Source organism: Gorilla gorilla, chromosome 13 (genome assembly GCF_029281585.2).
Source record: "Gorilla gorilla gorilla isolate KB3781 chromosome 13, NHGRI_mGorGor1-v2.1_pri, whole genome shotgun sequence".
Classification (NCBI taxonomy): domain Eukaryota; kingdom Metazoa; phylum Chordata; class Mammalia; order Primates; family Hominidae; genus Gorilla; species Gorilla gorilla.
In genome coordinates, this window is record NC_073237.2 from 23,741,424 (window position 1) to 23,764,774 (window position 23,351).

General features: G+C 37.3%; 1 protein-coding gene across 3 annotated transcripts in view; it reads left to right on the top strand.

Annotated features, from left to right (window-relative positions):
* LOC101143875 (contactin-associated protein-like 3) overlaps nucleotides 1–23,351 on the top strand; it is a 229,002-nt gene that overhangs the window by 48,861 nt on the left and 156,790 nt on the right. For all 3 annotated transcript variants that reach the window (XM_063696227.1, XM_063696228.1, XM_063696229.1), the window contains exon 3: nucleotides 3,514–3,707. In XM_063696227.1, coding sequence (XP_063552297.1) covers nucleotides 3,514–3,707 — 194 coding nt within the window. The remainder of the gene's footprint in view (nucleotides 1–3,513; nucleotides 3,708–23,351) is intronic.

Sequence of the window (23,351 nt, forward strand, 5' to 3'; positions counted from 1 at the left end):
TTAACAAAGGCACACAGACTAGTGCTATCCAGCAGTGCACAGGTCAGTCACGCTGTGTTTCCCACCACTTCCACTCAGCATTTAATTAAATTCTGTGCACAGCAGCTTACCCTTAAAACCCAGCTGGGATTGCAGATTTCCTGAGGCTACAACATCGTGATGAAATTCTTTGGTAATGCCAGAATTTCATTACTTTATCAGTAATGGCTGAAAATATAGCTTATTTGCATTTGAGTACTACTTCATCAAAGGTAAAATCAAGTTACTGAAATGTGTCATCTGTTAGCAGGAGTGCAACCATGAACACCAACAAACTAACAAACTGTGAGGGATGCCGAGAAGAGGGATGGCCAGCGGCTCCCGCTTCATCTAATGAAAACACACCATCCAGGGTAGCACACCAGAACCGTGTCGACTCATTTTCCTCCTTGTGCTTCTCCACATGTGTTCTCATAGTAATTAACTTTTCTAAACCTGGAATGAGAGGCAGTGAAAACACCAAAGAAAGGTTATGAAATACAAGCTGAAGAGGATGCCCTTCATGCTGACTAACCAAGATGAGGGGAAGAACCAAAAATATTGAATAGTTCCTCAGAAGTTTCAGCTCTGTGTATAAAATTCCCAGTGTACAACATCCAGCCTAAGATGATGGGTTGGCTGTTAGCATCTCCTTCACCTTCTCCCAACTCTTTTAAAACAACCATAAAATAGGCTGGGCCCAGTGGCTCATGCCTGTAATCCCAGCACTTTGGGAGGCCGAGGTGGGCAAATCACGAGGTCAGGAGACCGAGACCATCCTGGCCAACATGGTGAAACTCCGTCTCTACTAAAAATACAAAAATTAGCTGGGCGTGGTGGCACGTACCTGTAATCCCGGCTACTTGGGTGGCTGAGGCAGGAGAATTGCTTGAACCAGGGAGTTGGAGGTTGCAGTGAGCAGAGATCTCGCCACTGCACTCCAGGCTGGTGACAGAGTGAGACTCCATCTCAAAAAAAAACAAAAACAAAACAAAACAGAAAAAAACCCACAAAATAGTAATAAGAAAAACAGAAAAGGATACACAGTTTCAGTAGTGTTGTGCCTAGGACTATTGGTTGCTACTTAGACCAACCCCAAAAGGATCTCCCACCAATTAAAGTTTACATAGGCTTAGGAGAGAAGAGTAGATCTGGTGGAGTCGACAGGAAGGGCCAGTAGAGAAAACCCCACTGGCACTGCACCCTCAGCTTTCCGAAACCCAGGCCTTGCCTGACCAGGAGTAGGAGAGGTTGCCCTGCTGCATGGGGGCTGCTGCCTTAGGTAGTCAGACCTGCTCACTCCCAAATGTCTTTACATCTTTGTTACATTTATTTGAGAAACACCACATCCCATGATTATCATCAAAATAATATAATAAAAATATTTAATTGCACAGGTTCTGAATCCAAAGCTTGTGGGCCCCTTGCTAGATGCGTAAACATAGGTGAGCTGCCCACCATCCATATGGAGGGTAATAATGAGGCCTTGTCTTTTAAAGGTATGTTAGGAATTAAATGCAAAATTTATTTAAAGGGAACTCTTTGCCTGACCTAGAGTTCTCAAATGCTCGATAAGTGTTCATTGTTAAATTGAGTGATTATGGAAGTGGGTAGGTGGAATTCTGTTACATCCTGAAAAGTTAAGTTGGAAGGAGGAATGAGCAGAGAGAAGAAACTGTGGAAGTAGTTCCTACTGAGGGCTAAAGAAATCTGTGCACTGTCTCTGGCAGGGGCTCACATAAATATAGCTGTAAATCATCCAAGAATAAATCTTGCCAGATCTAGGAAACCACATTGCATGAGGGGAGGATGCCCCTGGTCTATAGCAGAACATTTAACTTTGAACAAGAGCTGTGTCCACCTCCTAGCTGTCTGGATTAAGAAAATAAATGGAGTATTTTAGTGTCAATCAGATGCACAGTGTTCGTTATCAGTAATTTTCCATCTTGTCTACTAGATCAAATTCCTGACTCTTCAATTCAAAACATGGAACAATAAAAAGCAAAACAAACAAAAATTTTATCTATATATATATGTCTGTGTACATACTATATATATAATATAAGCTTTAGAGGTGCTTATTGTACATTCAGAGGAAAAAATATTTTTGAACAAAGATTCACTACAAAAATATCTTAGAATCTGACTTCTAAGAATCTGTAAACTTGGGAATCATAAGGAAACAGTAGTTAAGTGTGGTCATCAATTCAAATAGGTGCCTAATATTTATATTTATTATTTAAATATGAATTGTTATTATTTAAATATAAATATTTATATTTCTCAACACTTCCCCATAATAAGTTATATTAAAGTATAATGTCCTCACTTATTCGTTTTTACACCTAGCTATATTCTAATAATATCAAACTTTTTTGGACATGTAGTGAAGTACTAAAGACTTTACAAATGAGGACATAATGATAAACCCCTAATAATAAAATACACAGTATAAGTCAATGAATAATAATGAACTGTCCAGAACTTCAGACTTTCTATCAGAGCCTTCAGGTAAGTGGCAGCACCAGGGAATAATAAAAGTGTTCTGACTCCTCGGCTTGGGAATTGTTTATAGAGTACTCTCTTTTTCTAGACATTGATTATTAAAGAAGCTGTGGTTTTCGAGTATCCCCTAATTCTATTAGACTAGAAAAATAACAAACATCAATAAAACATCAGCAGACATTCCTATGTTTTTGTTTCAGATGTGGCATTGGTCAGAGCAAAAAGCAAATTTTCTGCTCTGCACGCATCTTCTTCAATACCTGACAGTCTCCTTTTCCTTGTCCAAGGTGGATGAGCGCTGTGTGAGGCTTGCCGCAGTTTCCCTGCAGAAACTGCAGAGAGAGCAGAGTGCACCAGAACCTGCTTAGGACTCACCTTGACCATTTGCTACTCCATACCTTTTTGTATTTTTTTACCAGTATCTCCTCCACACCCCAGTTCCTCGTGACCATCACTCTCCTCTGTACTTCTGTGAATTCAACTTTTTAAAATTCCACATGTAAGTGGGATTGCCTCACAAAGCACTCTATGTTTTAACTCTTCTTTTACATCCATTTCACCTATGATACTGTAAGCACTTTGAGTGCAAGGTCAATATATTAACCGCCTTTGTTTTATCAATGCTTAATGCTGTACTTGCTACTACTGGAATTTAGTCTCTTATGTTGGCAAAGGGCAAATCTTGCACAAGGGCTATGAAATAACGCTAGTTCCAAAAGTTGACAGGAATGCTCTAGTGGCCATCTGCGTTAAACAAACATTTTCTGCAGTCAGTAGGACACCTGCCTTCTAGAATGTCAGGGGTCATCTAGCTAAATGTGAACACAATTTAGGGTTCATCCAGTCACATGTAATTCTTCTATTTTTTCTATTGTAAATTGATGATTTTCTTAATATATATTCATAATTTTATAGTTTTCTAATCTAGTAACAGCTATGTTAAATAACTTCCTCCTCTACCATTTTTATACTTTTTCTGTTTCAAAAAAGGAGCCGGTGGCTGGACCCCACTTGTGTCAAATAAATACCAATGGCTGCAAATTGACCTTGGAGAGAGAATGGAGGTCACTGCTGTCGCCACCCAAGGAGGATATGGGAGCTCCGACTGGGTGACCAGCTACCTCCTGATGTTCAGTGATGGTGGGAGAAACTGGAAGCAGTATCGCCGAGAAGAAAGCATCTGGGTATGTTTCTAATAATAATAATTGCTACCTATTGCTGCAAACGTATTAGAAAAACAGAATTTTAAGAATTACTTTGAAAAAAGTGTTCTAAGTGAAAGTAAGATACCGATTTCATTGAAAGCATTGAAAGACAATCTTATCTTATACCATTAAATAGTGTGGAAGTTAAAAAATAATACAAATCATATATAACTTATTTTTTCTTGGTTTGCTTAATAAAGTAATTTAACATTGCCTCTGCAGTATTTTAGAGTGGTAGATTGAATTCATTTATTTTCTCTGATTTGATCTGATATTTTTGAAAGACACTGAAATTTCAAAATGTAATAAATGAGCAGTTTCTGTATGTATGACAAGTATAGGAACACAGACTTTGAACTTGAAGAATTGTGTGTCTTTTGTTAAGTGGCCAGATTTAGTTTTTCTTGTTTTTTTTTTTTTGTTTTTTTTTTTTGAGACAGAGTTTCGCTGTTATTGCCCAGGCTAGAGTGCAGTGTCATGATCTTGGCTCACTGCAGCCTCTGCCTCCCAGGTTCAAGCAATTCTTCTGCGTCAGCCTCCTGAGTAGCTGGGACTACAGGTGTGCGCCACCACACTTCGCTAATTTTTTTTTTTTTTGTATTTTTAGTAGAGACAGGGTTTCGCCATTTTGGCCAGGCTGGTCTCGAACTCCTCACCTCAGGTCATCCACCCATCTTGGCCTCCCAAAGTGCTGGGATTACAGGAGTGAGCCACCACGCCTGGCCAGATTTAGTTTTTCATAGACTACAGATCTCTGTGAGATTCTCTGAATCTGTAAATATCCTCATAACAGTGACATTATTTCTGTTTCCGATTATATGTCGTGCCTCTTTGCGGGGGTAATCACTTTTTGTTTAATTTTTGCAGCTACTTGGGAGGCTGAGGTAGGAGAATCGCTTGAACCCGGGAGGCAGAGGTTGCAGTGAGTGGAGATCACACCATTGCACTCCAGCCTGGGCAAAAAAGAAACTCTGTCTCAAAAATAATAATAATAATAATAATAATAATAATAATAATAATAATAAATATTTATTACATAGTGTTTGAAAGTAACCCGTATCTGTTTAAAATCTTGCTCTGCATTGATTAATAATGTTTAAAATGTTGTGGACAGTTTCCCTATAAAAGAGATGCTGTAAGAGAAGACTCATATAGAGTCTGCATTGTATTTGTAATTTGGCTCTTTCTTCCTCCTAAAAAAAGATACATCAATGACAGAGGTACCGTCAGCATTTTTGTTATCAAGTTAAGCAGTTCAGAGGGAAGCCATAGCCAAGGCAACGCCATTTGCCAATTTTGCTTACTCTGAAAGGTTACTAGCCTGAGGGGAAAGAGTGTAAAGGTTAAGGTTCTTACTAATCCAGAACACTTAAAATGACAGATGTCAACTCTCATGATCTTACCTCGTGTAGGAACGTGTTGAGCTTCACTGGAACAAGTGATTTACTTTCCTGGTGCCCCCTCACAGTGTGAGCTTCCTTTCAAAGTCACTGTGCCTGCCTTTCATCCCTGCATCTCTATTCTGGGTTGACTTGTGGTTTCCCAAAAACATATGTTGGAATCCTAACCCCCAATACCTCAGAATGTGACCTTAATTGGATATAAGGTTTTAACAGAGGTAATCAAGTTAAAATGTAGTCAGGAGGGTTGATCCTAATCTAATATGACTGGTGTCCTCATCAAGAAGGACCTTTGGACCCAGAGACAGATGTACACACAGGGAACACAGTGCAAGGACACATAGGGAAGCAGCCCTGTGAGGAGGGAGGATTGGAATAATGCATGGACAAGCCACAGAACACTGGAGGCACCAGCAGCTAGGAGATGGGCATGGAACAGATCCCTCCCTAGAGCCTCCAGAGGTGGCATGGCCGGCAGACACCTTGATCTTGGACGTGTGGCCTCCATCACTTTAGCTACCTATTTTGTGGCACTTTGTTACAGCAGTTCTGGAAAACTAACTCAGCCTCTAAAGCCTAACTGTGCCTAACAGGACTAGGATGTCAGGAAATGTTTCCTGAATGAATGAGGGAAATTCATCCTCTCCCAGGATGCCTTTTTTGAACAACCACACTGAAAATGATCCTTCTTGACTCTGCACATCTCTAGGACTTGTTTTGGATTAAAGCAATGAAATGTAGTGCTATGAGGGTTCAGGACTCAGCCTTCCACCATTTTGAGCTAAAAGGTTTTTGGGGATAGGGCTTTATCTTTGCATCTCCTTCATTCTCCATCACTGGACTGGCAAATTGTAACCATTTAATAGCTTCATTTCCTACTCTATGACCAACTATACAGAATTTGCATGGTGAAAAAAATGTTAATGCTACTGAGGAGAGAACCCACAAAACAAACCAGAGATGGTTCTTGTGAGTGTTCAGTTCACAGACCCTAAGAGACTTGAGAATGACAGGCCTTGGAGAAAGCGTTACCTCATGGGTTGTTGGAAAATAATTCAGGAGGATATTTCAGAAAGCAAAAGTAATGCAAACAAAACCATGGATAATGGATGAGATACACAAAAAACAGTGAGATGTAAGATGTGAAATGGCTGTTCAGACTGAGATGGAGAGAATATGGGGAATTTGCTGAAAGTTGTAAAATTGCAAAGAGAGAGGCTGTCAAGTTTGGATTATAAAATACCTATGTAGATATTTGAGTTTCTTTTTTTTAAAAAAACTTTTACTTTTTGTGGGTGCATAGCAGGTGTACACATTTATGGGATTCATGAGATACTTTGATACAGGCATGCAGTGCATAATAATCACATCATATAAAATGGGATATCCATCCCAAGTATTTATCCTTTGTGTTACAGACAATCCAATTATACACTTTTAGTTATTTTAAAATGTACAATTAAATTATTATTGACTATAGTCACCTTGTTGTGCTATCAAATGCTAGGTCTTATTCATTCTTACTATTTTTTTGTGCCCAATAACTATCCCCACCTCCTCCCCAGCCCCCCACGCCCCTTCCCTGCCACTGGTAACCATCTTGATTGGCGTTTCTTGAACTGCTACATCAACATCTCAGGGACATATTCTCCATTTGTTTATTCATTAATCCATTCTTTTAGTAAGTAAGCAAATAATTATGGTAGAGGTTAGTAATATACTCTTGGGAAATGTGAGCTGAGTCATAGTTATCATATTCTTCACTAGGCATGTCCCTTGTGTCTAGTATTTTTCCTATCAAAGCTACTTCTGTAGAAATAAAGTTCACTGACTGTCTCCTATTTATTTTCTTAAAAAGATGGGCTGATATTGGCTGTCCTCCAGTCTTATCATTGCTGCCTTAACAATAAATTACATCTCATTAGAGTTTCTGCCCTTTACCAAGGCATTAATTTTAGATATGAATGGATGATATTAAAATAACTTAAGATTTATTTTTGATACCTAAAATATTAACACTCTTGATTAATGAAAATTATGTTTTTATAGGCTTATTATCTTTCCCAGCACATTATTATCTTTATTATTGTTATCTTTTCCTGACCACAGCTACATCCCCTGCCCTCAGGGTCATCGTATTAACCTTCCTGTACCAGGAGAACAGAATGCATTTCCAGCTCTCTCCTAGGGATCCTGCTGCTTCTACTTTTATGTTAAGGACACATTAAAAATGCATTCCCCAGTCTTATATATTTCTAGTATGCTCTCCCTCTGTCTTTTTATGGCTTTGTTTTTTTTTGGTCTGGTTTTACCCATTACCTATGCTAATGTTTTATATTATTAAAGATCCACAGTTGCTTATCTGCAATTTTTAATTCTAAAAGCAGAATTATTAAAATGGTGAACCCTAAGCAGACCCAAATTTATGTAGCAGCAAAATCTGAATGTACTGACTTTGGGGCTATTTGCATTTTTTAGTTACTCTGCTTAATGTGAATATTCATATGTTTTATTGCAAAAATAGTAACATATGTGATTACCACCTAGTCACTCATATTTGGTGTATACACAGTATGACCTTTCTAATATATGAAATGAATCTCAATCTAAAGCAAATCTGATACCAAGGCTTTAGATAAGAGATTGTACAGCTGTCATATCAATCACTGACATTTGATTATCTGAATGGATTAATATATCAATCCACATTGTTACTAATTACATGCTTCACATTGACGCTTCAAGGGCTAGACTGAGTTTGTGTTGAGAAATACCCAAGAAAACTAGATGTAACTGCCAGATTTATGGAATCTTCAGAGTAGTAAAAGCTCTGTTCAAAAGAGAGAATCCCTGTTACTTACAATAGGAATACATGAATCTTTTCTGAGTAACAGAACAAGCTTCATTATGTATTATACTTTTAGTTAACAAAATGTGTTTCAGGACACAGAGTCACTTGAGGTGAATAATCTCTTCATCTGCTACATCATTTTAAAAGGTGCCAGTACTCAAACAAGGTCAAAAGAATAAACAACAGAAGAGGGAAGATAAAAGATAATTTTCTGGGAGAACCGTGTGTGTGTGTGTGTGTGTGTATATAGATATAGTAGTAGTAGTAATAGGAATGGCCTTAAAAAACCACCTGGCCTGGTAAGAACAAATGTTCTGAATCAGAAAGAGAGAAAAGATATTTAGAAATCCACCTAACCATGTCCTGGAATCATGCTGAGAGATTATACCATAACATTCTATTAACCATAGTCCCAGATTAGCAATCACTGACAAGCCATTTTCCCTCATGTCTATTTTTCACTTATTTCTGAAAGAATAAAGAATTAAATCTGTAAGGAAATATAGAACTTTTTAATTCATTGTGAAGTTTTCTTCTGGTTGGGATTAGATATATTCAGGTTATTATCCATCCCTGACATAGGTTTCAAGTTCCCCTCTGAGCACCAGACTCCATTTCCTTTCGGATGTCAAATAGTCACGTCCAAAACTAAGTTTATTATCTCCATATCCTTCCCATCACCAAACCTATTACGCCTGGGCTTCCACCTGTCAGTAAATATCACAGCATTTACCAATTGTTGGCTTGAGCCAATATGGGTGGAGTTACCAATGACTTCCATTCCTTCACACTCCACGATCAATCCATAGGCATATCCTGTCAACTCAGTCATTAGACAGATCATGTCAGTCACAGCTTCAGAGTATATGTGGAGTCTGACAACTTTTCCTCACCTCTGTTATTACCATGACAGCCCAGTTGCCCACCATCTCTTACCTGGACCATTGCCACAGCTTCACATCCCATCTTGCTTCTGCCTTTGCAACTGGCTTCCAATTTAAATCTATAGAATTTTATTTTCTTTAATTCTTGCTGTAAATTGCCACATATTTTATGCACCATATGAATGTAGTCATTTTCAATAAAGAACTGACCTTATTTAGATAAAAAGAAATAAGCAACTTCGACCGTATTCTCTGCTTATCTGTGGCTTCAAATATTTTGTGCTATGTTGTTCTTCTAGCTGCTCTTTAAAAATGTCAAGCAAGATCCATCCTTTGTACTAGCTATTCAGTATCTCTGAAATTTTCCCCTATAGCATAGATAGCTTCCTCAATTCGTTTCTTGGGTAAATTATCTCTTCATGATAGAATTCTTCTAGATAACCCCTAATGTGCACAGAACACACACACGCAGACAAGCACGCACACAGCTCCCACTGCCCTCCCCACCCCACCCGCCTCCAGCCTGTGTCTTCCCTGGTTTTGTGTTTCCTTATGGAAGTCATTATTTCTTGTTCCCATGTATGGAATTTTGTTTTTTTCCTGTCTGTCTCTTCTCACTAGGAAGATTTTATGCAAAGAAAGAAAATGTTCTCTGAATAATATTATTGGACTTTGTTTTTTAAAACTTTCTGACAAAGAGCATACAATTTGCTATAACTGAATTCTTGTTTCACTGGTCTTTATCAGTGTTGAGAATTTTTGAGATCCAAAATGTAGAACCGTTCTAACTGGGAAATCTAAAAAAGTGTCCACCAGCTGTCATGGGACGTTTTTGGGGCAGTGGACAAAGTGCATTAGTAGATCTTCCATGGCCTGTGTGTATTTGTTCCTAATTGTTATCTTTATTTTCCGGGCCTGACTGGAGCAAATGTGAGTGGAACTAACGGAGGAGGCAGAAGGAAGGTCAGAGGTTGGAGATCTGCTGATCAGCACTGAGCCCAGAGGCAGCAGCTGTCTGGACTGACTTGGTACCTGCTACGAGAGAGCAGGAAAGGATGGCAGACACTGCAGTTAGCACAGAGACAGAAACATTCTCAGTCTGAGTGTGTGTTACATGCCAGACACACTGTTGGTCAACAGTAGGGAAAAGGGAGGCTGAGGGTGTGGCTGGGTAGCTACCAAGCCGTGAGCCAGTGATGGGCAGCGACACAGTGAGTCAGAGGAAGAGCAGGTCTGCAGGACACATCAGCCCTGCTGCCAGGTGTGGTGTCAGCCCAAACAGCTGCACCTGTGGGTCCAGAGGTGGTCAGTGGATATCTAGTTTGAGTCGGCCTTCATTCTGCCTCTGGCTGTCATGGCCACTGGGTTACTGAAATCATGGTTTGTTTCCTTCTGTATCTCTCCATCTTCATGTACAGCTTCCCTTTATCCAACACGAAGTCAGGCAGATTGTCCTTGTAAGGCAAACTAAACATTAGCAGAGGCAAGTACACACACACAACACTCAGGAAGTTAGAGAACATTCTTTAGTCACTTGAAGCAAAAGGGCTTTTCCTGGCTAGGAAGCAAAAAGAAAACATTGTTTCTAAACTTGAAGCTAATGCCATCTACCATTTATGAAGAGCTCTTTGTGCATAAGGCTGTGTGCTCTGGGTTTCCAGCACTCCCACATTTAATTCTTGCACAATTCCTGTAAGGGTTACAGTTTCCAAGAAGGTAAAGAAACAGTCTCTGGCTGTGAAAGGGCTCTTTTTCACCTTGTTTCCTAACTCCATTTCTACAATAGCAAAGGAATTAGAGACTTAGTGGTGTATTTGTCCTTATGAAACATTCTCACTTAATTCTTATATATATATATATATACACACACACATACACACACATAAATGATCCTCCTGCAAAGCAAAATATATGTATATATGTATACACATAATATAGATAAAGATATATAGATATAAAATCCATCTGAAAAGCAAAGTGTGGAGAAAAAAGAAGAACACAAAATCCTGCTAGGATGTGGTGCCAATTGAATAGGAGACATTTCTTCATGTGGATTTAGAGTTGAGCAGAGTAGCCCAAGCTTTAGAAGTTTGTTTGAGATGGATCTGTGCTAGCAAGGAATGTCACATCAAGTGACACCTCTACAAACGGATCTTTCTAATACTTGTGGGCCTTCTTCACAAATTAAGGGTCAGCATGGTGTGTTGCCAACTTCACAAATTATTCAGAAGATTTGAGTTTCAGTTGTAGGATGAAATGAGTTCAGGGGCTGGATGCAGGTGGTGGTTGAACAACAATGTGAATATATTTAATGCCACTGAACTGTACACTTAAAATGGTTAAAATGGTAGATTTTATGGGATATATATTTTACCACAATAAAAATTATTTTAAAAGGCATCCTATGAGTTAAATAGTCAATGGGCTATATTAGTAGTGCATGAGCTACACAGCCTTGTGTTACTTTTTTTCTCTCTGATTTTAATTGGGTCTGATTATTGGTAATATTGGTAATATTTGGTAATATTTGAGCAACTTGCTTTTAACTGTAGGCTTTTGAAAAAAACCATTTTTTGTGGATTCTTAAATATTGTAGTAAATGGAAATGCCCTTTTTATGGGAGCCTGTGCTGGGGCTTCACAGTCACACAGAGTTGCCTTTGAGAACAAGAATCAGTTATAAACTATGTAAAGTTGGGTAATCTAACTTCTCAAAGTTCTAGCTTTCTCATTTGTAAAATTTTAATTGGGTCTGAATTTTAATAATAAAACCTTTATTCTGAAGGTTTTATTATATTTTTCAGAATAATAAGACTCCTAAGGTTAATGTTTTTAGTCTGATGTTATTGATTCAGTCCCATTAGTGTGAGGGAGAAGCCTTCTGTGGTATGATGCCACTAGGAACACAGAGGTACCACCTGTCAAGAAGGATTTAAGCCATTGTTGCGGTGACTGAGTGAGATGCCAGTACTCTAAGTTCCATGGGCAAACACATGACCTTGAGAAATAGCAGAAAAGATTTTAACACATATTTATGTTAGATTAAATGGTTAACTGCCTGGGAATTTTATAGAGTATCCAAAATAGCAACTGTGGGTGAGTGTTATCAAATGATTAAGCATGGAAGTGAAGTACAATAACCATACTCTTTAAGGAGAAGCCCTTCCAGCTCTCTTCCCCACTTTGTGCCCTAATCTGGTGACAACATCTTAGAAAGCACTTGTGATGATATGAAGAACAATGGGGCTGATCCAGAATCTAACTAATTTATTCCACAGTAATGGTTCTGTTTTGTCAGGGATTCTGTCGTTTTGTCAAATTTAAAATCAATATAGCACTTCAGTATCATTTTGTTGTTGTAATAGTGAAAATCCTCAGTGATTTCTTTAAGCTGCTCTGTCTTTTAAGAGAACCTCTACCACAGCCCCAAAGGGGACCCTGTCAGTGAAAGTCTGGTTTACCAGCCAAATCCTCAGATATTTCTCTAGTTCCCCACTGGCTGTGAGTCACTTGACCTTCTGAAACAGCTGCCCTAGAATTGTACAGATATCTTAAAAGGTATTAACTTTCATTTTTAAATCAGTGACATTGACAAATCAGAGAAGTGTGCTGGTCTAAGCAGTTTTGTTTCAAGCAGTAGCCTCTGTTTTACTTCTATCCCAGATACTGATGAGCAGGGGTGTTTTTCTACACTGAAACTTTGGCTATAGTGATAAATTATCTCAATAGGAAGTATAACCCTCTATATAATTAGTGAAAGTTTTACTTAAACAAAAGTGAATATTCTAGTTTCTGATGAACATTCACTAGATAATGGTTTTCTTGTTTAGAGAGTGTATCTTTGTATGCCTCTGTAGAAAATTCCTGTGAGCTGCTTTTTTTTCCTCTTTCATTGTGATCAATTTTTTTAACTGATTATTCTATTTTAGGTAATATTTGAGCAACTTTCTTTTAACTGTAGGCTTTTGAAAAATCAGTTTTTGTGGATTTTTAAATATTACAGTAAATGGAAATGCCCTTTTTATGGGAGCCTGTGCTGGGGCTTCACAGTCACACAGAGTTGCCTTTGAGAACAAAAATCAGTTATAAACTATGTAAAGTTGGCTGATTTAACTTCTCAAAGTTCTAGCCTTCTCATTTATAAAATGAGCATAATTGTGTGAGGAAAAATAAGATTATCCACTTAATGAGCTTAACTCTGCGCTTGGCAGATAATAAGCTCCCAGAAGACCTTTGTTGTTATATTTTTTCTTCTTATCTCTGTTGCAGCACTTTTCTATTATTTAAAACTTTTTCTATCAAACAGTGTGGTCTGTTATTCTTTCATATAGTTTTGCTCACTTATAGCATACTATGTCAATTTTCATAAACAAGATTGTATCTATGGATACATGTAATAGAACATGAATATGTGTATCAAACACTATAAAATTTGAATTTATATATAAGGATGCTTATAAAATGACTCATATTGACTATATTCAAATTGATTAATTTCTAGAAGGCAAAATAAAAATAACTAGTAGGGAAAGCAAATAGAAAATTTTGTTTGGCTCCGTCTTAGGAGTTCAAGGAGAGAGGCCTGACTTAAATTTCTATTCAGAGATACAAAAATGTTTTAATACTTATACATCACAGTATATTATCAATGCAACACCTCATAATCTCCTTTCCTCTTTCCCTCTTAATGGTGCTATGATATTCTCAAATTCTATGTATGACTTTTTTATAATTTGGTCTCAGAGAGGCTGAGTTTGGAGTTTCCTTTATTTTGTGGCAATAAAGATTTATTTATTCCTTCATTCCTGTAACCCTGAAAAAGAATTTTAGGCCCTTCTCACTAGGGTCTATCCTTATTTTCCTATGATACAAAGAGTATTTCAGTTAGAGAAGAGACTAAACAAGAGGCATAAAAAATAGGAACCAAGTAAAAATTATTATTATTTGATCCTTGAAAACACACATAAGAAAATCACCTGGGCCAGCGTGGTGGCTCATGCCTGTAATCCCAGCACTTTGGGAGGTTGATCACCTGATGTCAGGAGTTTGAGACCAGCCTGGCCAACATGCTGAAACCCCATCTCTACTAAAAATACAAAAAAATTAGCCAGACGTGGTGGCGGGCGCCTGTAATCCGAGCTACTCGGAAGGCTGAGTCAGGAGAATCACTTGAACCCGGGAGGCAGAGGTTGTGGTGAGCCGAGATCATGCCACTGCTCTCTAGCCTGGGCAACAAAAGTGAAACTCTGTCTCAAAAAAAAAAAGAAAAAAGAAAAAGGATTCAACAGCTCACATTTTTTAATACTTTTTTTTGGAAATTAATTTAATAATCAGAAATACCTCCCTTTGTATAAGTTATCAGTTAAAATGAAAAGAAGCAAATACTGTTTATAATAGATTTAGAAGGCATAAAATACCACTGACAGGCAGGAGAGGGGTAAGAAATGTACAAGCTACATGGGAAAAGAAAAGGTTAAAACATTACTATGAGGTATATAAGGAGATCTGCGTAAATTCTCATTTATGGATATGAAGACTCAGTAATGTAAAGATGTTAATCCTCTCTAATTTAACCCATAATAAAATGATGTAATTCAAAATTTTACTTTGAAGAATGTTCATTCAAGAATAAACAAGGCAAGTGTACAGATGCCAGCAAGATGGTGAAATAGGACATTCGTCTGCAGAATCATCTATTTGAACCACTGTTGACATCTGAAAATACCACCAAAAGAGCTAAGTGAACTTAAAGAAAATAGAAAAATAATTCAAAATAGCCAAAGCAATCCAAAGCAAAAAGAACAAAGCCAGAGGTATCACATTACCCAACTTCAAACTAAAAGGTTACAGTAACCTCAACAGTCTGGTACTGGTATTAAAACAGACACATAGAACAATGGAACAGAATAGAGAACCCAGAAATAAAGCTGCATACCTACAGCCATCTAATCTTTGACAAAGTCAACAAACATAAGCAATGGGGAAAGGACTATCTATTCAATAAATAGTGTTAAGATCACTGGTGAGCCATATGCAGAAGAATGAAGCTAGAACCCTACATTTTACCATATATGAAACTGAACTCAAGGTGGATCAAATATTTAAATGTAAGACCTCCAACTGTAAGAATCCTAGAAGAAAACCTATGGAACACCATTCTGGACACTGGCCTTGGGAAAGGATTTATACGTCCTAAAAGCAATTGCAACAAAAACAAAAATTGACAAGTGGGATCCAGTTAGACTAAAGAGCTTCTGCACAGCAAAAGAAACTATCAACAAAGTAAACAGACAACGTACAGAAAGGGAGAAAATATTTGCAAACTATGCATCCAACAAAGGTTTAATATTCAAAATTTATGAGGAACTTAAGCAATTAGGCAAGCAAAAAGCAAACAACCCCACTTAAAAATGTACAAAATATATGAACAAACACTTCTCAAAAGAAGGCATAAACATGGCCAATAAACATACGCAAAAGTGTTCCACATCACTTATCATCAGATAAATGCAAATTAAACCCACAATAAGATACCATCTCATACCAGTCAGAAAGGCTATTACTAAAAAGTCAAAAAACAACAAATGCTGGTGAGGCTGTGGAGAAAAGGGAACACTTACATACTGTTGGTGGGAATGTAAATTAGTTCAGCAACTATGGAAAAAAATTTGGAGATTTCTCAAAGAACTTAAAAGAGAACTACCATTCAACCTAGCAATCCCATTACTGGGTAGATATCCAAAAGAAATCTAATCATTCTACCAAAAAGACATATGCACTTGTGTGTTCATCATGGCAGTATTCACAATAGCAAAGACATGGAATCAACCTTGGTGCTTATCAGTAGTGGATTGAATAAAGAAAGCATGCTATATATATACACACCATGGAATACTATGCAGCCATAAAAAATAATGAAATCATGTCCTTTGTAGCACCATGGATGCAGTTGGAGGCCATTATCCCAAGTGAATTAACACAGGAACAGAAAATCAAATACTGCATGTTTGCACTTGTAAGTAGAAGCCAGACATTGATAACTCATGGATATAAGGATGGCAACAATAGACACTAGAGACTACTGGAAGGGAAAAGGAGGGAGTGGGACAGTGGTTGAAAAACGAACTGTTTAGTTAGTACCTGGGTGAAGGGATCATTCATACCCCAAACCTCAGCATTACACAATATACCGAGGTAACAAACCTGCATATGTACCTCCTGAATCTAAAATAAATGTTGGAAAAAAACTAGAGATCTGGAACTGGGACTACTCTGGTTTGAATGTGTCCCTCAAAATTTATGTTATGAGGGAGTGGGTTTCTTATAAAAGGACCCTACTTTTGTCTCTCTCTCACCCATGTGATGCCTTCTGCCTTGTTATGACACAGCAAGAAGGCCTTCACAGATGCCACCACCTTGATCTTGAGCATCCCAGTCTCCAGAACTGTTACAAATAAATTTCTGTTTATCTAAAAAAGGAAAAATAATTCAAAAATTAGTAAGTCATTAAATGAATAAAGTGAGAAAATTAAAGATTGAAATTATACAAAAAACTAACAAATTCTGGAGCTGAGAAATGCATGAATGAAATGAAAATTGCAATAGAGAATGTCAACAGCAGAATCAATGAAGCAGAAGAAAGGCTCTGAACTCAAAGACAGTTTAGTGAAATTATACAATCAGAGAAAAAAGAATATAAAGTAATGAAGAATGCTTATGGAACTTACAGGAAAGCATCAAAAGAACAAAACTTAAAAGTATGGACACTGAAAAAGGAGAATAGAGGGACAAAGGTCTAGAAAGTTTAGTTAAAGAAACAATAGGCTGGGTGTCGTGGCTCATACCTATAATGTCAGCGCTTTGGGAAGCCGAGGTGGGAGAGTCGCTTGAGCCCAGGAGTTTGAGGTTGCAGTGAGCTATGATCATGCTATTGCACTCCAGCCTGGCTAATAGAGCAAGTTTTTATTGTAAAGAAAGAGATAGAGAGATAGAGAGAGAGAGGAAACAGTAGCAGAAACAAGGAAGGAGGGAAGGAGCAAAGAAGAAAGGAAGACAGGAAGGAAGGAAAAAAGGCAGGCAGGAAGGCAGGCAGAAAAAGTTTTATCAATCTGGGGGAAAATTTACATTTTCATACACAGGAAGGTCAAAGGTCTCTAATCAGATTCAATCCAAGCAAGACTACACCAAGACATATTATTATCAAACTTTGAAAATTCAAGGACAAAAAGAGTATTCTGCAGCAAAAGAGCATCAAGACAAAAGAAGCATGTCACATATAAGGGAATTCCATTAATACTAGAAGCAGACATCACAGCAGAAACCTTACAGGCCAGGGAAGAGCAGGATGATATATTCAAGTGCTGAAAGGAAAAAAACAAAACATAACAAAAACTGTCAACCAAGAATACACAGCAAAGCTCTTCTACAGAAGGAAAAGAGAAAAGGACTTTTGCAGAGACACACACACACAAAGTCAAGAGTTCATTACTCTCAGAAGTGTCTTACAAGAAATGCTAAAGGAAGTTCTTCGGGCTGAAAGAAAAGGATGTTAATTAGTAACAGAAATATAAGAAAGTTTGAAACTCACTAGTAAAAGTAAGTACAAAAAGTTTAAGTCAAAAGTAAGTACAAAAGTAAGTCAAATTTTAAAACTGGTGGTAGTGTTTAAGTAACATTTATTACAGTGGTTAAAACAAACTATTAAAAATAGTTAAAGCTGCAATAATTCATTAAGGGTTACACAATATAAAAAGCATCAAAAACATAAGGTGTGGGTGGGTAAAAATGTTGATTTTTTGTGTGTGATCACGGTTAAGTTGTATTCAAGTTAAAAAAACTTGCTGCAACTATAAGATATTTTATGTCAGCCTCCTGGTAACCACAAAGCAAAAACCTGTACTAGATATACAGAAGATACAAAGTAAAGAATCAAAGCATGCCACTATAGAAAATTGCCTAATCACAAAGGAAGACGGAAAGAGAAGGAAGGAACAAAGGAAAACAAAGCTAGAAAGAATGAACTAAACGGCTGTAGTCAGGAAACAAAGCCAGAAAAGAATGAACTAAATGACTGTAGTCAGTTCTTACCTGGCAACAATTACCTTAAATGTAAATAAATTAAACTATTCAATCAGAAGACATAGTGTGACTTAATGGATTATAAAAACCAGACCCAGCTCTGTGCTACACACAGGGAACTCGCTTCACTTATAAGGACACACATAGACTGAAAGCAAAGGGATGGAAAAAAGATACTCCATGCAAAGGAAACCAATAAAAAGCAGAAGTAGCTGTACTTATACCAGATAAAATAGATTTTAAGTCCAAAACTGCCACAAGAGACAAAGTCAGTATGTAATGCTAAAGGGGGCTGGGCGCAGTGGCTCACACCTGTAATCCCAGCACTTTGAGAGGCCGAGGTGGGTGGATCATAAGGTCAGGAGTTCAAGACCAGCATGACCAACATGGTGAAACCCCATCTCTACTAAAAAAATACAAAAAAAATAGTTGGGCATGGTGACACGCACCTGTAATCCCAGCTACTCAGGAGGCTGAGTCAAGAGAATCACTTGAACCCAGGAGGTGGAGGTTGCAGTGAGCTGAGATTGCACCACTGCACTCCAGCCTGGGACACAGAGCAAGACTCCGTCTCAAAAAAATAAAAAAGAAGAAGGATAAAGGGGTCAGTTAACCAAGAGAATGTAACAGTTGTAAATATGTGTGCACCAAATGATGGAATATCTGAATATATAAGGCAAATACTAACAGATCTGAAGGGAGGGGGACTTAATAGGAGGGAAATTCTATATCCTATTTTCAGCAATAGACAGCTCATCCAGACAGAAAATCAGTAAGGAAAAATTAGACTTAAACTATATGTTAGACCAAATGGACCTACCAGACATAAACTGAACATTGCATCCAACAGCAGCAGAAGACACCTTTTTCAAAAGCACACAGAGAACATTCTCCAGGATAGATGATATGTTAGGCCACAAAACAAGTCTTAATAAATTTAAGGAGATTGAAATCGTATCAGTTATACTTTCTGACCACAATGGTATGATTCTAGAAATCAGTAACTGAAGGAATTTCAGAAAATTTGCCTGGGCGCGGTGGCTCACACCTGTAATCCCAGCACTTTGAGAGGCCAAGGTGGACAGATCACAAGATCAGGAGATCGAGACCATTCTGGACAACATGATGAAACCCCATCTCTTCTAAAATACAAAAATTAGCTGGGCGTGGTGCACGCCTGCAGTCCCAGCTACTTGGGAGGCTGAGGTAGGGGAATTGTTTGAGCCCAGGAGGTAGAGATTGCAGTGAGCCAAGCTCGTGCCACTGCACTGCAGCCTGGTGACAGAGCGAGACTGTCTTAAAAAAAAAAAAAGAAAAGAAAAAGAAAATTCAGAAATACATGGAAATGAAACAACATGCTCCTGAACAACCAGTGGGTCAAAGAAGAAATTTAAAGGGAAATTTTAAAATGTCTTTAGACAAACAAAAATTGACCCATGCCATATCAAGACACATGGGATACAGCAAAAGCAATTCTAAGTTTATAGCAATAATGGCCTACATCAGCAAGGAAGAATGATATCAAATAAACAACCCAACATTACACCCCAAGGAACTAGAATAACAAGAGCAAACTAAGCTCAAAGTTAAAGAAGGAAAGAAATAATAAAGATCAGAGCAGAAACAAATAAAATACAGACTAGGAAAACAATAAAAAAATCCATAAAACTAAAAGTCAGGTTTTAAAAAATATAGAAATATATATATAAATGTAACATATAAACAAAATAGACAAATCTTTAAGAAAAAAGAAGTCTCAAAATCAGAAATGAAAGAGGCAGCATTACAACCAATACTACAAAAATACAAAGGATCTTAACAGACTACTATGAATAAGTATACCTCAACAAATTGGACAACCTAGAAGTGGATACATTTCTGGACATATACAACCTGCCAAAACTGAACCATAAAAAAAAGAAAATCTGAGCAAACCAATAATAAGCAATAAAATTGAATCAGTAGTAAAAAGCTCTAATTAAATAAAGACCTAGGCCCTGATGGCTTCACTGCTGAATTTTACCAGGCATTTAAAGAACTAATACTAATTATTCTCAAACACTTCCAAAAAATGGAAGAGAAGGGAATACTTTCAAACTCATTTTATAAAACCAGCATTACCCTGATACCAAACTCAGAAAATACACTACAAAAAAAGACAATTATAGGCCAATATCCTCATGAGCATAAATGCAAAAACTCTTATGAAATTTTAGCAAACCAAATTCAACAGCATATTAGAAAGATTATTCATGATAATCAAGTGAGATTATCTGTGGGATGAACTGATGGTCCAATATAGGCAAATCTATAAATGTAACGTATCATGTTAATAGAACAAAGAACAAAAAACATATGATTATCTCAATGGACACAGCAGAAGCATTTGACAAAATCTCTAACAACCTTTTATTCTAAAATCTCTCAACATATTGGGTGTAAAGAGGACAATATAGCTCGACAAAATAAAGGTCACATATGACAAACCCTCAGCTAACATCTTATTCAGTGGTGAAAAGTTGAAAACTCTTCCTCTGAGATCCAAACAAGACAAGGATGCCCACTATCACCACTTCTTTCATCACAGCACTGAAAGTTCTATCCAGAGCAATTAGACAAGAAAAAGAAGGAAAAAACATCCAAATTTGAAGAAAACAGAATTTAAATTGTTCCTCTTTGCAGATGACATGATCTTATATATAGAAAGCCCTAAAGACTTCAACAAAAAATTATTAGAACTAATGAATAAATTTCAGGCCAGGCATGATGGCTTATGCTTGTAATCTCAGCACTTTGGGAGGCCAAAGTAGGAAGATCACTTGACTCCAGTGGTTTGAGACCTGGACAACATGGCAAGACCCCGATTTCTACAAAAAAATAAACAACGAGCTGGGCATGGTGGCATGTGCCTGTGGTCCCAGATACTCGGGAGGCTGAGGTGGGAGGATCACTTGAGCCCAGGAGGTTCAGGCGGCAGTGAGCTGTGATAGTGCCACTGCACTCCAACCTGGATGACAGAACAAGACTCTCAAAAGAAAATAACCCCAAATAACTAATAAATAAATTCAATAAAGTTACAGTACAACATCAACAGAAAAATCAGTTATGTGGTCTATATACTAATAATGAAGTGTCTGAAAAAGAAATCAAGAAAATAATCCAATAAGATACTTATGAATAAATTTAACCAAGGTGGTGAAAGAGTTGTACACTGAGGTTTACAGAATTTTATAGTAGACTATAAAATATTGATGAAAGAACTTAAAGATGACAGGAATCGAAAGATATCCCCATGTTCATGGATTGGAAGAATTAATATTAAAATATTCATAATACCTAAGGTGATCTACAGATTCAGTGCATTACCTATGAAAATTCTAATGACATTTTCCACATAAATAGAGAAAATGATCCTAAAATTTGTGTGTAACCACAAAGGACCTCCAATAACCAAAGCAATCTTGAGCGTAAAGAACAAAGCTGGAGGTATCACACTATCTGACATCAAAATGTACTACAAAGCTGTAGCAATCAAAATAGCATGGTACTGACATAAAAACAGACACATACATAGACCAATGGAACACAATAGAGAGCCCAGAACTAAATCCAGGCATTTATTGTCCGTTGATTTTTGACAGAGGTGCTAAGAATACACAATGAAGAAAGTTTAGTTTCTTCAGTAAATGGTATTGGGTAAATGGGATATACATGCACAACAGAATGAAATTAGACCCTTATCTCACACTATATGCAAAAATCAACACAAAATGGATTAAGGAGTCAAACTTATGACCCATAACTGTGAAACTACTAAGAGAAAACACAGGGGAAAAGCTCTATGATATTGGTGTAGGAAATCATTTTCTGGTTACAACCCCAAAAGCATTGGCAATAAAAGCAAAATTAGACAGATTAGGTTATTTCAAACTAATTTTCTGTGCCACATAGGAAACAATCAGCAGAGTAAAAAGACAACCTGTGGGATCGGAGGAAATATTTTCAAACAATACATCTGATAAGGGGTTAATATTTAAAATACATAGGCAACTCAAACATCTCAATAGCAAGAAAACAAATAACTGTGCTTTTTAAAAATGGGCAAAAGACCTGAAAAGACATTTCTCAAGAAAGATATATGCGTGGCCAACAGGTATATGAAAAAATGCTCAATATCACAAATCATCAGGGAAATGCAAGTTAGAACCACAATGAGATATCACATCGTACTTGTTAGAATGGTTATTATCAAAAAGACAAAAGATAACAAGTGTTGATGAAGATGTGAAGAAAAGAGGATCCCTGTATACTGTTGGTGGCAATGTAAATTTGTATATCTATTATGGAAAGCAGTAGGGAGGTTCCTCAAAAAATCAAAAATAGAATTACCAAATGATTCAGCAATCCCACTATTGTGTATGTATCCAAAGGAAATTAAATCAGTATGTCTTTTAGATATCTGTACAACCATGTTCATTGCAATATTATTCATAATAGCCAAGATTTGGAATCAACTGAAGTGTCCATCTGTGGATGAATGGATAAAGAAAATGTGGTGTACATACACAATGGAGTGCTATTTGGCCATAAAATAAAAGAAATCTTATTTATTTGTGAGAACATAGATGAACCTGGAGGACGTTATGTTCAGTGTAATAAGTCAGGCACAGACCAATACTACAGGATCCAGCTTATATGTGGAGTCTAAAAATGTTGAGCCCATAGAAGCAGAAGGTGGAATAGTTGTTACCAGGGACTAGCGAGTTTGGGAGTTGGGGAGATGTTGGTCAAAGGATACAAAATTTCAGTTATGTAGGAGGAATAAGTTCAAGAAATCTATCGGACAAAATGGTGACTATAGTTAATAACAAAGTACTGTGTTCTTGAAAATTGCTGAGAATAGATTTTTAGTTTTCTCACCACAAAAATAAGTATGTGAGGTAATGCATATTTAATTAGCTTGATGTACTCATTCAATTATGTATGCATGTTTCAAAACATCAAGTTGTACATAATGCATACATATTTTATTCATCAAATTTAAAAAAATTAATTTTCATAAAAGGATAAGCAGTACAATTGGCAACAAGAAATTGAAAAAGGAGTTAGTCTTACCAATTAGAAAAATACCTAGAGGCTGGACGCGGTGGCTCACGCCTGTAATTCCAGCACTTTGAGAGGCTGAGTTAGGCAGATCACCTGAGGTCAGGAGTTCGAGAGCAGCCTAGCTAACGTGGTGAAACCCTGTCTCTACTAAAAATAGAGAAATTAGCTGGGTGTGGTGGCATGCTCCTGTAATTCCAGCTACTTGGTATGCTGAGGCAGGAGAATCTCTTGAACCCTGGAGGTGGAGGTTGCAGTGAGACAAGTTTGCACCACTGCACTCTAGCCTGAGTGACAGAGTGAGTGAG